This window comes from Carassius gibelio, chromosome B8 (assembly GCF_023724105.1).
Source record: "Carassius gibelio isolate Cgi1373 ecotype wild population from Czech Republic chromosome B8, carGib1.2-hapl.c, whole genome shotgun sequence".
Lineage (NCBI taxonomy): Eukaryota > Metazoa > Chordata > Actinopteri > Cypriniformes > Cyprinidae > Carassius > Carassius gibelio.
The window spans coordinates 16,304,396-16,320,371 of record NC_068403.1 but is presented as its reverse complement, the minus strand read 5'-3'; the positions used below and the strand labels follow the sequence as shown (position 1 = coordinate 16,320,371).

General features: G+C 38.3%; 1 protein-coding gene across 1 annotated transcript in view; it reads right to left on the bottom strand.

Moving 5' to 3' along the window:
• The window catches only part of ptch1 (patched 1), a 53,077-nt gene that overhangs the window by 25,766 nt on the left and 11,335 nt on the right, over positions 1–15,976 (bottom strand). Inside the window, exons 3-12 of the mRNA XM_052563850.1 lie at positions 11,567–11,756; positions 11,285–11,354; positions 11,080–11,171; positions 7,980–8,178; positions 7,698–7,819; positions 6,225–6,372; positions 4,522–4,653; positions 3,209–3,364; positions 3,024–3,122; positions 449–574 (exon numbers count right to left, since the gene is read on the bottom strand). Coding sequence (XP_052419810.1) covers positions 449–574; positions 3,024–3,122; positions 3,209–3,364; positions 4,522–4,653; positions 6,225–6,372; positions 7,698–7,819; positions 7,980–8,178; positions 11,080–11,171; positions 11,285–11,354; positions 11,567–11,756 — 1,334 coding nt within the window. The remainder of the gene's footprint in view (positions 1–448; positions 575–3,023; positions 3,123–3,208; positions 3,365–4,521; positions 4,654–6,224; positions 6,373–7,697; positions 7,820–7,979; positions 8,179–11,079; positions 11,172–11,284; positions 11,355–11,566; positions 11,757–15,976) is intronic.

Below are 15,976 nucleotides of genomic sequence, written 5' to 3'. Positions count from 1 at the left end.
TTTAAGTCAGGAACAGGTTGTGGGCTGATCTCTTGCTTAGCCTCTTTCCTATGTCACTTCCACAGGTTTGCGGTCATAAATACACCACAGATGTGTGGAACACCAACCCGTGTGACCCACCCCCACTCCCAGATTGAGTTACATGCCCACAGTCTGCACACTTAGGGGGCCGTAGCACTAATCACACGCTGTAGGAGGGGTTATGGGCCATGCCAGCTCGCTCAACCTGTCACACGCTCAGTTTGATGAATGTAATCAATAAAAGTCATGTGGAGAAATCTGGAGTCAATGAAGGTATGGAACACGCACACAGTACAAGGAAAGAGCTGGTACGGACATGGGATATTTCGGCGAACATCCATTTGTAATACAAACAAACACACAAGTGTTACAGACAAGCAATCTGAAATGCATTCCTGTTCGAGAATATGAAAAAAAGCACACAAACCTGTAAAGAGAAAGCTCTGAGGGCTGGGATTGGAATAAGGGCGGCCATGAAAAATGCTGTCACATTACTGATGGAAGTCAAAGCTACACTAGCCCCAGTCCTCTTCAGACATTCACCAGTGCGGTCCTGAGGAAGAAAGACAGAAATAAAAGTTACAGTGTCATCAAATTAACAGCAAGCATATTATTCTTACCCCTAGAATTATTAAGTCAAGGTGTCTTGAAACAAACACTGTTATATATTAGCTTTTCCACCTTTTCTTGAACCCTGAAAACTAAACTGGCTTCACGGCTGTAGCCTTGTACCATTTATTTTGTAAGTAAATGATCAAATATGGGGTAGGTGGTGTTTTAGATCTACTTTGATTTATAAAAAAAATTAATAAAGCATTTATTTTCACTCTCAGGCATAGATTACTTTGGTTAATAATGATACAGACATTAGAAGAACAGAACTTTAGTCTGACAATGATTCATCTTTAATAAATCACTGCCAGATTCATTATGACTTTTGTGAAGGTGTAACTTGCATTTATATTTTCATTGAAGAGAGCTGGTAATCACACAACCTGCCATGACAACTTCATAAGCTCAACTTCTGATGAAAAGATTTCTTTCTCGCCCCATTATTATGCGGATTTTAAGAGAGAGGAAAAACACAAAAAAGAGATTTTCTTTTCCCTCCCTTCTCCTCATCCCTCACTCACACAGATATATTTTCCATCAAAGGCACGACATATCCTTTTAAACAAAGCAGCCCGGGGTGCAGAAACACGATTGGCTCGCTGTCTTGTTAGGATAAACTCTCTCTCATCGTTTCAAAGCCATTCAGGGTGCGAGATGCATGAGAAACAGTTCCAAACCCCGCCTCCGTACACACAGAGGTAGAGATGAGGAGAAGGAAAGTAAGAGGGAAAGTTTTTTCTGGTATCTGAGGACGTGCGGGACCACACACGACGTGTTTTAAGACAGGAGTGCTCTGCAATCTCTCTCTCTCTCTCCTCCTACGGGGGAACTGTTTACTTTCCACACAAAAGTGTCGCTGCACGCTGTGCAATCTCACATAAACACAAGCAAATACATGCCTGGACTCAGCCGTCTGCATGAGAGTCATCTAAATCACCTCTCATACACGACCACACGGAAACACACGCGAAAGCTAAACAAAGATACCCTTGACAGATGAATCAACGGAAACGTATACACAATCTACTAAAAAAACACAGATCATATACACATAAGATTACTGTCGTCCAGTCGAGTCTTGCAAGTAAAACTAACAACTCAAATGCCAGTGCTTGAAACGGTTTCACAGAAACTGATTCAAGATTAACACCTGGCAGTACCACGGTAAAGGAATGATATCAGATGGGAATAATACTAGAAAGGCCAAAAGTATGGATAAAAGTAAGAAGTATAAAATACCAACTAATGAACAAATGACTCTAATGAGCTGATCTTTTAATGAATAGTCGGTTCAGAAATAGTCTGGAGTTGAATGAACCGAGTACTTTTGGTTATTTTCATCTTCAAACTAAGCAAACACTTAAGGTTTGTGAAATGTAAATCTGGATCCTTACACATACTTACATATATAAACATGAAGAGTTCATTTGCAAGAACACATAACTGTTTTTAACAATTTTTTAAAAAATCATGTTTTTTTCATTGTGCATTCCAATGAATCTCAATAAAACTGGTTATTTTGATTAAGTACAAATACAGCTAACTTACACAATAAAACTAACATTAAAATCATGATTTTTGAACATTTAAAAAATGTTTTCTGTTTTTGCAAATAAACTTAATATACATACATACATATATAAATATATACATATATACATTGTACCATGTATATTTATTATGTATATATAAATACACACACACACCAACAGTATATATTTAGAAAATATTTACATGTATTTACATGTATACAGTTATATTCATATAAATTATATTATATAAAAATATATTTAATATATAAACATAACATTTTTTCTGAAATATATATATATGCATGTGTGTGTAAATTTTTTATATTTTATATTTATATATATATATATATATATATATATATATATGTATATGTATATGTATATATATATATATATATATATATATATATATATATATATATATATATATTATGTCGTAGAAAACAATGGTACTAACATGGTACCATATCTAAAATCAAAACATAACAATGGTAGTACTATGGTACATTTTTTCATCTGTGTTGTTTAGCGGAAACGTCTTGAGTCACACATCATACAGTGGCCTTCAGCAGATCAAAGTATTCCAGTGTTTTTGAAGTTACATCACAGGCCAGGGCAGGTACACACACATTCCTTTATGTGAGTGATAACATGAGGGTACACTGAGGGTACACACTGATATCCCCCTTCCTCCTGATAACATGCTAGCTCCCTCATTTCTGGACGGTCTGCCTTGTCTCAACACTATCTTTGGATGTGTAGTCACTTTTACGCTTCTTAGGGTTTGTGGTGGGAGAAAACAGTTGTTTTTCAGTAGTGTTCCCTGCTCTTCAGGATGTTTGGGATGAGATAACACACCTCAAATGGAATCCTCTTGTTCTGGCCGGTCTCACTGAAAGCGTGAGCCAGGAGAAAGACATCGTCCACCCCTACGCCAAGGGCCAGGAATGGCAACACCTTTAACACATAAAGAGCATGCTACATGTGAGAGATGTTACACGGCCGACGGTATCCAGGTTTGCTAGTGTGTGTGTGTGATGTACCTGTGTGGTAGCGGCGTTAAAGGAGATGCCCAAAAGTGAGCAGAGTCCCAGTCCAGCGGCGACAGAAAGAGTGACCAGCAGCACTCCGGCCAGCCCGACCGCCCCCTGAGACTTGGCGCAGTCCCACCGCAGCATGGTCAGACACGCATAGGCAAGCTGCACACAGATAATATAGCTGTAGCGTTAATCTGACATTATCACGTTACCGCAGCGCTGTTCTCATGAGTGCGGTCACAGCACAGCAGGATCAGGCATGCACTGGCAAGCTGCATGTAACATAACACTAAAGGCCTATACACACCAAGTCTGAATATCAGGATGAAAAACAAGATTTTAAAATGAAAAGATCTATCTCTACCAACTCCTTCACACAATATATTGTGATCAAAGATCAGTTGATCTAATTTTGAGGCTAAGTACAAGGCTTTTGGATCTACAAGGCTTTTTAACTTAACAGAAGAGAGAGAGACAGAACATTCAAACTCGCAATTCACATTAGCAGTACAACGTGTGCAGAAACCTGCTTGGTCACAGCTTTGACCAGTTGATCTACTGGTCTTTAAGATCCCTGTACAATTCGGCTTATTTCAGGCACATCTGACCCCAACTGGACATTTTTCTTGAGAGCGTTTAAATAAAACAAACTAGAAGGAGTTGCAACAGCATGAATATAGAGGTCTTGAGATGCAATTTTATAAGATGGAATAATTTTAATCTAATAAAAATTGAATTGTGCATGTTTAAAAGTGCACTTATATTGTACTTAAAATCTTAAAAAGTACACTTTTATTACTATATAGACTGATACATTGAAGTACACTTTTAAGTACATTTTAAATCATTGTTTTAATAATCTTTTGTCATGCTTTGAAGTACACTTACGCACTGACTGAAAATATTATTTTAACTGTATGAGTATGAGTTTCTCATCAATGCCTAGTGACCAGCATTATTCAAAAAGTCTCGTGTTCAACAAAAGAAAGAGACTCACACAGTTTTGGAACTATTTGAGAGTGAGTACATGATCACAGAATTTGCTTCTTTTTTTTCAGAGTTGATTTGAATGTTTCTAATCCTGAAACTATTTATTCATTTGAAACACATTTTCCTGTTATTTTGTCATGACGGTTTTAGTGTGAATGGACCATAACATGATGTTACAGAAATGATCCATACTCCACAGATTCACAAATACTCATCCAAGTCCTCAACAGGTTAAAATGCATAAACACAGTATAGTAAATGAACCTGAAAAAAAAAGGGAAGGAAGTCTAGATATAGCAAAAGCTCTTCAGATGGGGCAGTTAGTTTACCATTAGGAGGTAGCCACTGGCGATCCGGATCACACTGACATCAGAGAAGGACTTGAGGATGTCTTCCAAGGTGGTGGTGGTGAATGTGAGAACTTTCTGAGACGAATTTACTGACACGCTCTGCTGGACAACCTGAGGACACACAGGACGGAAGAAAGAAGGACAAAAAACTATTAATTGTGTTTACCTTCAATTCATTTACACCCTTTCTACAATCTTCTCACTGCTCATCTTTTCTTTGTTTTGTGCTTCCCTCAGGCCAATGAAAGTAATTAAATAACGTGGAAATCACTGTCCCACAAATGTTTCACCAGCACAATTATCCAAGAAATGAATATCACCCCGCCCACACCCCCCTGAAACCACACACACACACACATCCACAAATGCACACATCTTCAGCCCTGCACACACACACACCAGAAAGAAACCCTTATGGCAAGCGGAGGTCAAGGCTGACAAAACAGAGACCAGATGATGTCACACACAAGCCACCAATGGGACGGCAGCTGTGAAAGAGATTGCGCGCTGAGCGGGTTAATGTGTTCCAGACGGTCCTGTCAAACACACACACACACACACAAAGATACCACACACACACAGACACACAAGTGCTGGGGCCGCCACACCAAGAGGGGTTGGTTTTGCAACGGACACCCACACTAGCGAAAACAGGCTGTTCTGTAATGTTGTCACCTCAGAATAAATGAGAAAATCTATAATTAAATCACGCTAAAATGATTTCGCTAACACTTTAAAATAAGGTTCAAGTTGTAAACATTAGTTAATGCATTAAATAATAGTAAATAATACTATAAAACTTTTATTAATGTTGCATAATGGTCATTTTTACTAAATACTAAATAATGTTTACTACGAATGTACTTTTGTTAAGATATATTTGTTAATAATACATTAATTTATGTTTATTTTTATATCTTTAGATATTATATATAAAATATAAACATTATGCAACATTAATTACTGCTTTAAAAATAGTGTTAGTTCATGACACCTAATCCATCAACTAATGTAAACAAACTTTATTAATAAATTCAGTAAAAATGTTCATTTCTAAAATTACTATAGTTGATTTTTTTTAATTCATGTTTATTTATACAACCTGAAATTTTATATAAATGCTGCAAAAATGTCATTCCTACACCTCAATGTAAAGGACTGAAATACCTCCTGAAGAAATATTTTGGATGAGATAACAGAACACATCTAATACACATGAAGGTTTTAGCGTACATATTTCTACAGCGTCCCATCACAACCGTTCCTGACTTTACAGATGTGCCCCGTTTTTCCCAGTTCACATTTAAGCTGAGCGTTTAAAGTATGAGGAAGAAAAAAAGGGAAGTCTATGCCTTTGAAAGACTGCACTTAAACAGCTGGGTCCTGACCACAAGAGACCCAGCCCCTTTGGAATGTATGCATTACTTATGACTCAAGATGAATGCCTTCACACTGTATGAGTGCATGTATGTGAGTGTATGTTCCAGAAAACACAACGTCGGGCTGGAGGAATGAGTCGGGCCTCCTAAACAGTTCCTAACAAGGTCCAGTTTTAAGCAAAGTAAAACCTGATGCACGAATGAATTACTACAAATACTACAGCAGAAAAAAGCCCTGTAAATATCTCTACAGTAGACTGCAGTCTGGACATCCACAGAGCATCAGATGAGACGGGCATTTACCTCAGAGTATCTCCTCTGCCAGGCCTCTAGTATGGCAGCAGCTTTGTCCTCGTTCCAGTTGATGTGCGAGACCTCCTCGTATTCCTTCAAGTGCTCGTACATCTGCTTTGGGGTCATGAGCTGGAACATGGTCTGGAGGGCCTGTGCACTGTGAGGAAGAGTAGGGTGAAGGTGAACCAAACATCGGGTATAAACTGACCAAGTGTTTCACTGCTGAGCAGATGTGAGACTGGAATAAGTGTGTGAAAAAAGTGTGCTAAAAGTCCCCAGATGGTCCACTATTTCTGGTAGCAATTTTATGACATGGTAGTGGGTCTCAAAACTTGCCTACTGCTACAAACTCAAGAGAATCAACTTTTTCTTCACACACACATTCAAGAAGGTTTTGAGATTTGCAGTTGAAAAATATATAAATATAAATTCTCAGAGAAGATAACCAATATATTGAACCATCTGTTAAATATTTCTAATCCCTTGACATCATTCAGAATCAACTTTACTGAACTAAGTCTTCTCTCTTTTCTATCTCTCTTTACTCTGAATCATGAGTCAGCTCACATCCTCACTGAACCAATTCGTCTCAAAACAAGTTTTTATATACTTTTTGAAAGCAACATAAAAAATGAAATTTTTTTAAGGTTATTAGAAGTTTGAGTTTTGTTATTCATATTTTTTATTTATTTAACAAATGCTGGAAAGGTTTTATGATGGCTGCTGCAAAAACGAATCCTACCGCATACACGGTCTTGACCTTGTCTGTCACTGCTTGGGGATAAAAACCTCAAAAAAGAACCACTAACATGCTGAAAAACAGCGGCCTGTCACTTTGCTCCACAGACGAGCTAAAACTTCCCCAACTGTAGAGTACAGACTCCCTCAAGTGGACTGTCAACCTACTATTGTTCAATGAGCACTTCTTGAAAGAAAAACCCTTGGCTTTCTCTTTTCAGAAAACCACAGTTTTCAGAGTGAAACGATTCCTAGAAATCACAGCGGATGATTCCAGAGCCACTAGAGAATATTTTCCGCCACCAGCACTGTTGTGTATTAACATTTTTGGGACGTATAGTAACATTCTTTCATAATGAGGATGCTGAATTCTATCCCCTCTCAAGTCTAAAGAGGTCTGGGGAAAAATGTTTCGCTCTTAGAGTAAAGGTGTGGGCTTCTTTCAGTCTGTGGGAATGAATACTAATATGCAGTTTACTAATTATTACAACTTGCCAAGCAAGAAACAAAAAACAAACCTCACAGTGTATATGTGAGTGCATACGAGAGAGGGAAAGACAAAGTGATCATTTATCCACTGCCACCCAATGCCCAAAAATTGTCAAACTGTGACAAACTTAAAGACACACTTCATTTTTGCCTTTCTCTCTCTTCTATGGTTTTCAGAATGATTTCTTCCCATTACAAGTAAAAAAAAAAAAACATGAATCCATTCAATGTTTAAATCTCAAAGTTTTCTCTTACCTCAGAAGTTTGCCACTGTCGTTCTTCTTGGTCCCACCTACGATAAGCTCCTCCTGCCAGTGCATGTACTTTTTGGAAAGCCCATAGCAGCCACCCGTCAGAACACCAGCCACGTCAAAAGGCTTAAGAATTTGACAGATGGTAAATCAGAGACACGCGCGAGATGCAAAACAACATTGATTTAATGAGTGAATCTTTATCTGCAGCCTATGACTTAAAAAAAAAAAACCAAATACTCGTAAATGATTTTCAGATATGTCATCCCTTGTCTGCTGAACTCACCCGTGTCGTGTTCTTGTTGGGAGCTGACAACGGGCAGTCGGGGTCCGTGGGATTCAGGCAGGGGCGGTCCATATAGCCATGGCCCACCTCTGCTTTGACCAGTATCTCCTCCCAGCTGTCCACCTGATACTTCATCATCTTCAGCCCAGCAATGAATCCGATCGGATCGAAGTTGGTCCATTGCAATGTGTCTTTGCCGCTTTAGGGAAAAGCAACTAATTTATTGTGGGATGTTCACACAGCACATGTTATAGCATTAAAAACAGGTGGATTAACTCCCATAGACTAATTCTAATGCATAATCTGAGTACTACCAAATTTATTAGGACTGGTCCATTGTTGTAAACCTGATGTTGATCTGCTACAATTCAAATGTTTTTAAAAAGTGGCACTCACCAACGCTGCATGTTTTCTATTTTGAATATTTGAAAATGTAATGTATTCCTTTTAGCAGCTATTTATTGCTCTAGTCTTCAGTGTCACACGATCCTTCAGAAATCATAATAATATGCTGATTTGGTGCTAAAGATACATTTCTTACTATTATCAATGTTGAAAACAGTTGTGCTGCTTAATATTTCTGTGGAAGGTCAAAGGAACAGCATTTATTTGGAATCTAAATCTTCTTAATGCCAATTTTGATCAGTTTTTGAAGTCCTTGCAGAATAGAAGTATAAACCCCTAAGCGGTCAAAGATTGGCGACGGCCCAAGAATATTGATGTTTGACTTCCACAGCACATTAAAACATCACACGCTTAATTGATCTGGACAAACTGTGCATCATGAGAAAGATTAAAGACTCTAGCTTCTATATTTGACCACTGTTTGATAAAACATTGTAGTGACAGTAGTGTAGTAATTGTCAGTAGTGCAAAATAATAAACCCGTACATGTTGCATTGTAAATCCGTACATCTGTACAGCTGCAGAACAGGTGCAATTATGCTTCATGATAACTGACGTAAGGTCACAAGAAAATGTTTTGTTGAATTTTTTTAGAAAGACTTTTGATAACAGGCCGCTAAATGTATATTTGGATCGACGCGAAGTGGCTTGTAATGCTAGAATAAAGGCTAATACTGCCTGAATAAAACAAAAGAATAATGACAAAGGAGAAATGATTATGTCCCATGCCTGGCGGAGGTGTGTAAGGCTCGTTGCATGAGAACAATGGCTTCATGAATGGGGAAGTGACAGCACACAAGAGAGCTTACAGAGGGCCAGAATTTTTTTATTAGCTTTTTATTAGCCTTCTCTAAAAACACATATTACATAATCTTAGAAAATGTTTCATAAAATGCACAGTTTTAGAGATAATGTCCTCAGATTTGGAATGAAGCTTTAGTTGACTTATGGCTTTACCTTTATCGTGTTTCTAAAAACATTTACCACAGCGACATCATTTTTTATACATTTAAATATATATTCTTAACATTTGTATTTTTGTTTTTATCTTTGAGCTTATAAATCTCTATCATCATCAGTCTGAGTAATTCTGATTCTTGAACAGTAAACTTTGAAGTGTCTGCTTTGTGAAAATACGTCGATTATGTATGTAGTCAGAAAGTTTTAATTTGGGAATGTCATTTGTGTCTCCATGCCAAAAATGGCAAAAAAATTATTTCTTTATTAATCTGACTGACCCTAAACTTTTGATGGGTAGTGTATGTTTAACCATGAAGGAGAAGCACAAACTGAGCCCTGCTTATGGGATGTTGGATGTGCTTTAAGTGGTTGGGCATAACTACGGGGAGCGGATGAAGGGTGACTGGATGGAATGTCGAAGGCTTAGGGATTGATGGATGCTGCACGTCACAGCGGTGGCAGCACTAATGTAGTTGGGATTGGATTTCAGCCTGCCTCCATAATAACAGCTTTGAGAAAATGGAATCAATCCGCTCATCTGATCTTTATCCCCTCTAATTATACTGCTGTGCCGGGTGATCCCGCTCAGGGCCTGGCATCTCCCCACAACTAACAGCCCAACGCAGCAGTTTCGCGAACCTCCCATACTTCAGTTGGTTTTTTCAGCAGCCTCCTTCTCTTGCCGCGTCTTCACCCGGGCTCCCATCCCGCCCGTACGCTTGACTCTATCCTCATATGGCCTTCCTCTCACCGAGTTCACCACGCCACTGACTGACTCTCTAAGCCACCCTCTGTCAAACCCGCTCCGCCTTTCCATCCCTGCACCATCTTTCTCTCATTTCTCGCTCTTTCTTTCATTCTTTCCTTTTTTCTGTATGTGTTTCCTTCTGTTCGCCCCACTCTCTTTCTCTTCTGGCAGGCCTGCAGCGGTTCAGACCACATTGTATGTGCCTAACCAGGCTTGAGTCATTATTCCAAGTCCCCCAACCAGAACACAGTAAAATCCTTATTTACCATCCATGATAGAGGGAGAGAGGGAGGGTAGAAAAACTTTTGCAGACTTGGTGGTTGTCTACCGAGTGTAACTGTTGCAAGAAGCCATTAGCAGCAGAAGTGGAACAATTGTGTGAGGCTTTGAGCAGTTCGCCATCATAATGAAGGCCTTCAGAAAACACCACAGGAGCACCACTTAGCACGATATTTATTCATGATTCATTTAATTATTTCTTCATGGAAAAACATATGTATTTGTCTAATTTGTAAAAAAAGAGAATTATATAATCATTAAATTAAACGAACAGAGAAGTGCAAACAGAACTTGATTCAATATTCAAACATCCTTCATGAATGCATAGGGCAAGTGGTTTTAGCCATTTTCTGATGGTTTCTGTTTAACTCATATAGGTGAGTAAAAATGACTTAAATCACATTAAAAATCTTGCCTGAATATGATTTTTAAACAAATTACCCATAAAGAGTTAATTTATCAAATAAACACTGTCAAATCCTCCTTTCGACACCTCTCTTGATTGGAAGGAAAAACGTTTTCCTAAAAATGTATTTTACTTGTTTATTGGTTTTCAACATGGCTCTATTCACAGGAAGGACATGTCAGTGAAACGTTTAGTGTATGAAAATGGCCCTTCTGGCAAATCAACTTGATGTCAAATCCTAGAAAAGACAGGATCAAACATTACAGGCTCCAAACAAATACAGAAAGGTGTGAGCAACTTACGGGAGGTAGACCGTTCCCGAATGTAGCTTAGCCCCTTCCCAGAAGCAGTCTAGAGGAGTGATGATCAGACATGGGTAGAGTTTCTCTATAATCTAAACAAATAAATGCGCCATTACTGTCACCAGCCCTTAGAGGTCATCCTCTGAAGTTTAACATTTCTACTAAAACATGGATCTGAAAATATACTGTAACAATTCTTTCTTACCTGGTCCACAATATGAGTTTCTGTAACAAGTTCTCCTGATTTGTAGCATAAATCTTCCAATTTCCATTGCCTGGAAACAGCAGAAATGAGATGGACTATAATTTTGTGGACTACCATTAAAGCAGAAAACTTAAAAGAAATAGTGACCAGTTACAGGACTTAAAGAAAAACACACTTTCCCAAATGTAAACCTATAATTTTGGTTGACAGGAAATTCCAAGGACATGTTATTCATCAGTTACTCAAAAAGAAATAGCTCTTCAGAAGCTGGTGTGCTGTTACCTGTTGTACATGTAAACGTGCACTCGGCTGGCCTTCATGGCAGAGTCGAGGTGCTGCTTGAGCGCCTCTACGGTCAGAATGTCAGCACCTTCCTGTCGTGGCGTCTGTATCATGAGCTGAGGACTAAACATGGCCTCCTCTCCGATCTTCTGCCGCGTGTACTTGAGTTCCTGATTCACCCTGCCGCCCACTATGAAACCGAGGAGAAGAATGATGAAAAAGACTTTCAGATGATGTTCCATAACCTTTTAGTACTTTTATTTATTAGCAGATTTAAGAGGTAATGGGAAATAATATGGAGAAAAGAGGGAATAAATGCAGCATTAAACATTGCTTCAAACTCTACAGCTTAAAGGCATAGTTCACCCAAAAATGAGAATTCTGTCATTAATAACCCTCATTTTGTTTAAACCTGTAAGACCTTCGTTCATCTTCGGAACACAAATTTGTTCTGTTCTGTGTCGGCAGCACCATGCGCGGCTTACGCTTTGATCTGAACGTAAACAACATATCCGGGTACATACGTTGCATGTGTTGTTTACTTATGTGATACTCTCCAAAACGGCACTACTATAGGGTGGCACGGAGGAGACGAATTGTTGAATAAAGTCGTTATTTTTGTTAACTTGTGCACAATAATTATTTTCATAGCTTCGTAAAATTACGGTTGTACCACGGCTGTTACATGGATAATTTTAACAATCTCTTTGCTACGTCTCTAGACCTTGATCATGTAAGGATCCTTGCTGTCTATGAGTGGAGCTTTCGGAAGTCATCAAAAATATCTTCATTTGTGTTCCGAAGATGTCATTTGTTTGTCAACCCAGATGACACTAGTTGTAAAATAAGATGCATGCATACATATTTTCTCCGTATTCATTTGCAGTAAACAGTCTTTTTAGCTCATCACATTCAATTTATCAAGCAACAACTCACATGTGGCGGGGAACAATGAGTGTATATTATTTATATTTATTTATTCACTCATTTATTTACTTGTTAACATAAAAAAAGCAGCTGAAAGCTCCACAATAAACAAAGCAGCATGATAAAATGTCAGTCATAACTTCTGCTGCCACACAGGGTCAAGCACAGTTTCATGATAATCAATCATATCTTCCAGCCTTGATGAAAGGAAACGCTAACACATGTACAGGCTCCCATATGTCCTGTTAACTCGACTTCAAAATGCCTTTCAGTACACCCTTTAACACCTGCAGTCTTCTTCTTAACAGATCCAGGCCTATGAGTTACGAGTGTGCGAGCAAGTGCGTCTGCAAGCGTCTGTGTGTAAGCGCTCGGCTGCTTTATTGCGCTCGGGCAGTGGAGTCGTTGTGTGGCACACCTAAGTTCTGCACAGGAACAGCGAGCCCTCACAGCTACAAAAGCAGCCTTTCAAAGCGTCCTGCTGAACACCGTCCAAGCCTGACTCTCAAAGCTGGCGATTCTTCACGCGCTCTCTACCTGACCTCCGAGAATAGAAGACTTCTCCATTTCAAGGATCAAGCACTCTAGAAAGCGGGCAACACGGTTCACAAGGACTTCACAGTTATTCTGAACCGGGTAATTGTATAGTCGCAGACAGGTAATCGGCCAATACCTCGTAACGTAATCAAGAAAGTCATCTACTGGTGTGGTGTGTTTTGGACGGCAGGTTGCGTGATTCTGAAGCTCCTTTGAGATGTTGAAGCAGGGAGGAGGGTTAATTTATGGTCAACTGTCACACTTTGAAGCACTGAAGGTAAATTCAACCATATTTCACTAAAAACTATACTGCGGAGAAGATATTCTGAAGGAATATCCACAAAGGTGAAAGCTTTGCTTGTGATTTACAAGGGATAGTCCTGTTTTTTACAACTTTACAGGAGTTGTTCGCAATTGGCGCAAGAAAAAAAAAAGTAGGTGCCATTAAAAAAGACATAGTATCTAGTTAGATGTTAACACTTAAACTACATTTAACACGTTTTACACGTCGTCCATATTGAGGTACATTTTCAGTATATTTCAGAAAGTGTATCACAAAGGTTAAAGGGATAGTTTACCCAAAAATTCTGTCGTTCCAAACCTGTAAGACCTTCGTTCATCTTCGGAACACAAATGTAGATCTTAAGACGAACTCCAAGAGCTTTCTGATCCTCCATAGACAGTGGAACTACCTTGCTTCATGGTTTTCTGGTGTACGTACGTCAAATACGGACACGGAAGAGAGGAAATTGTTGAGTAGTCTTTGTTTTTTGTTTTCTTTGCACACAAAAAGTAGGCTATTTTCGTAACTTCATAAAATTAAGGTTGAACCATTGATGTCACATGGATTATTTTAATGGCGGTAGCGGTGTTGTTGAATACACATGCAAAACAAACTGTAACAAGAAATATTTCGAAAATATTATTTTGTAGAACCCAATGAAAACGGATTGTGTGACCTTGAACTACAAGGCAGCAACTTTAAGAGTGCACTCTCTACTTTTGCAGCACATTTACAGTGACACGAACAAAGAAAAATGAAGTCAGAATCATATGTTAGTGATTTTCAATGTTTTCTTAAGAACTTATACTTGCAGGTTTCAAAGTACTCTTCCACCTAGTTGTGTGTGGCTACAAGACTTAGGCTTTTCACAATTTTTTCCACAATCTAAACATATGTGAGAATGGTCTCAATTTCACGGAGTATAAACAAGCATAAAACAACAAAAAAAGAAAACAAATTCGCATCAATTCATCTTTTTTGACTGTTTTTTTTCCTTCCCTCAAAACCACTTAAACTTCAAAAATACAGAAACTTCTATCACGCTTGGTAACTAAAGCAAGAAAATATCTTTTTCTCATTAGCCTACTCCAGCACCGGGGGGAAGGGCTATGTAAAACAATCTGTAACAACTTATAAGCAATAATCCAATTTAACAATGGTTTTCAACTCACGAGACAGACATACACTGAATATTTTCAAACCGTTGTAATTGTATTAAAGTTGAAAATAACCATGCTTTTTTTCTCAGGGCAGACCACCCAGCCTGTGAAAAAGGCTGAGAAGGAGGGAAATGTCTAGAAGCATTATGGAAATCCAAAGGATTTCTTTTTACTTGGGCCCAAATGTACATCTGATCTTGTTTTGAGGCTTGTTTATAATATCCCTCATTAATTGCAGCTTCAAGCGAGCCTGAGCTTTACTTCAACATGATTATTGGGACCAGGATGATTGGATCCCAAACAAGCTTAGCATGTTCCTGATTGTGAGGCCCTGGGAACTCCAACATGTTTTGGAGATGAAACAACCTCAGATGTCAGCTTTTCAATCAGAAAAGTCTCCACTCTGGATTAACATGAACTAGGTCACCTTTACATCATGAATGGCTTCACTGATGTACGTCAAGACCCACAGAGGCAACAGGAAGGAACTATAACAACCAGTGTCGGACACTTCACAGAGAAAGGCTTCACTATTGTTGGAAACGTCATATTACAATCTGAACCCTGGAGAATTCAACACCTCTTGCACAGGTTCTGGGGTCAGAAATGGCCTTGCCTCAGGTGTGAAATGAACACCAAAAGAAAATGTGTGCGACAGAAAGAATGACAGGGAACAAGAGGTCAATTCAGTCAAACATGACTGCAGGTGTGTTTAAAGCTCTTTAAAAAACCAGCACGAAATGTTTAATCCTGGAGATCAAATCTTGAGAAAAAGGCCATGAACTGCATCAACAAGGAAAGGTGTAGATAAATTACAACTGCAGAGAGATGGAAATTGTGAGAAATACAATCTTCTAGGGCACAATATTGAACCATAGTGCTAATCAATAATAAAAAAAAAACATTAGGCTAAGGACTTTAGAACCAGTTCTTAATAGCATAATATTATTTTTTATGAACAAGCCAAAAGGATTCATGAAACAGACTTGAAATCCATTTTGAACAACTCAATCTATGAATCAGTCAAAACAGTCATGTCTAACACAGTGTGACAGAATGCATGACAACGTACAGTATACAAATTCAAAATATTTGTTAATGAAAGCACCTTTCACGAAAAAAAATTATCAAAAACGTTTATGCACGTAAATACATGTGAATATTTTCTAATTATACTGTATGTGTGTGTATTTATATATACATAATAAATATACACGTTACACATTGCTATCGAATATTTTAGTAATAGAGTATTCTACCAAAAATTCCATCGATTAATCGAGTAATCGGATAAAATGTGTTTTTGCTTAATTAAAGTGCAATATTAATTTTGCAAGAGAAAATTAGACTCCCGGGTCTTGTGATGGTCACGGAGGGTCTCTTTAAAATGAACAACTAAGTTTCCTTCTTTAGAATTTTTTTATTTTATTTTTTAAATGCATAGAATGCAATGCATACATCAAAAATAAACATTTAATTATTACCCATTGTTTCTCTGTCTGT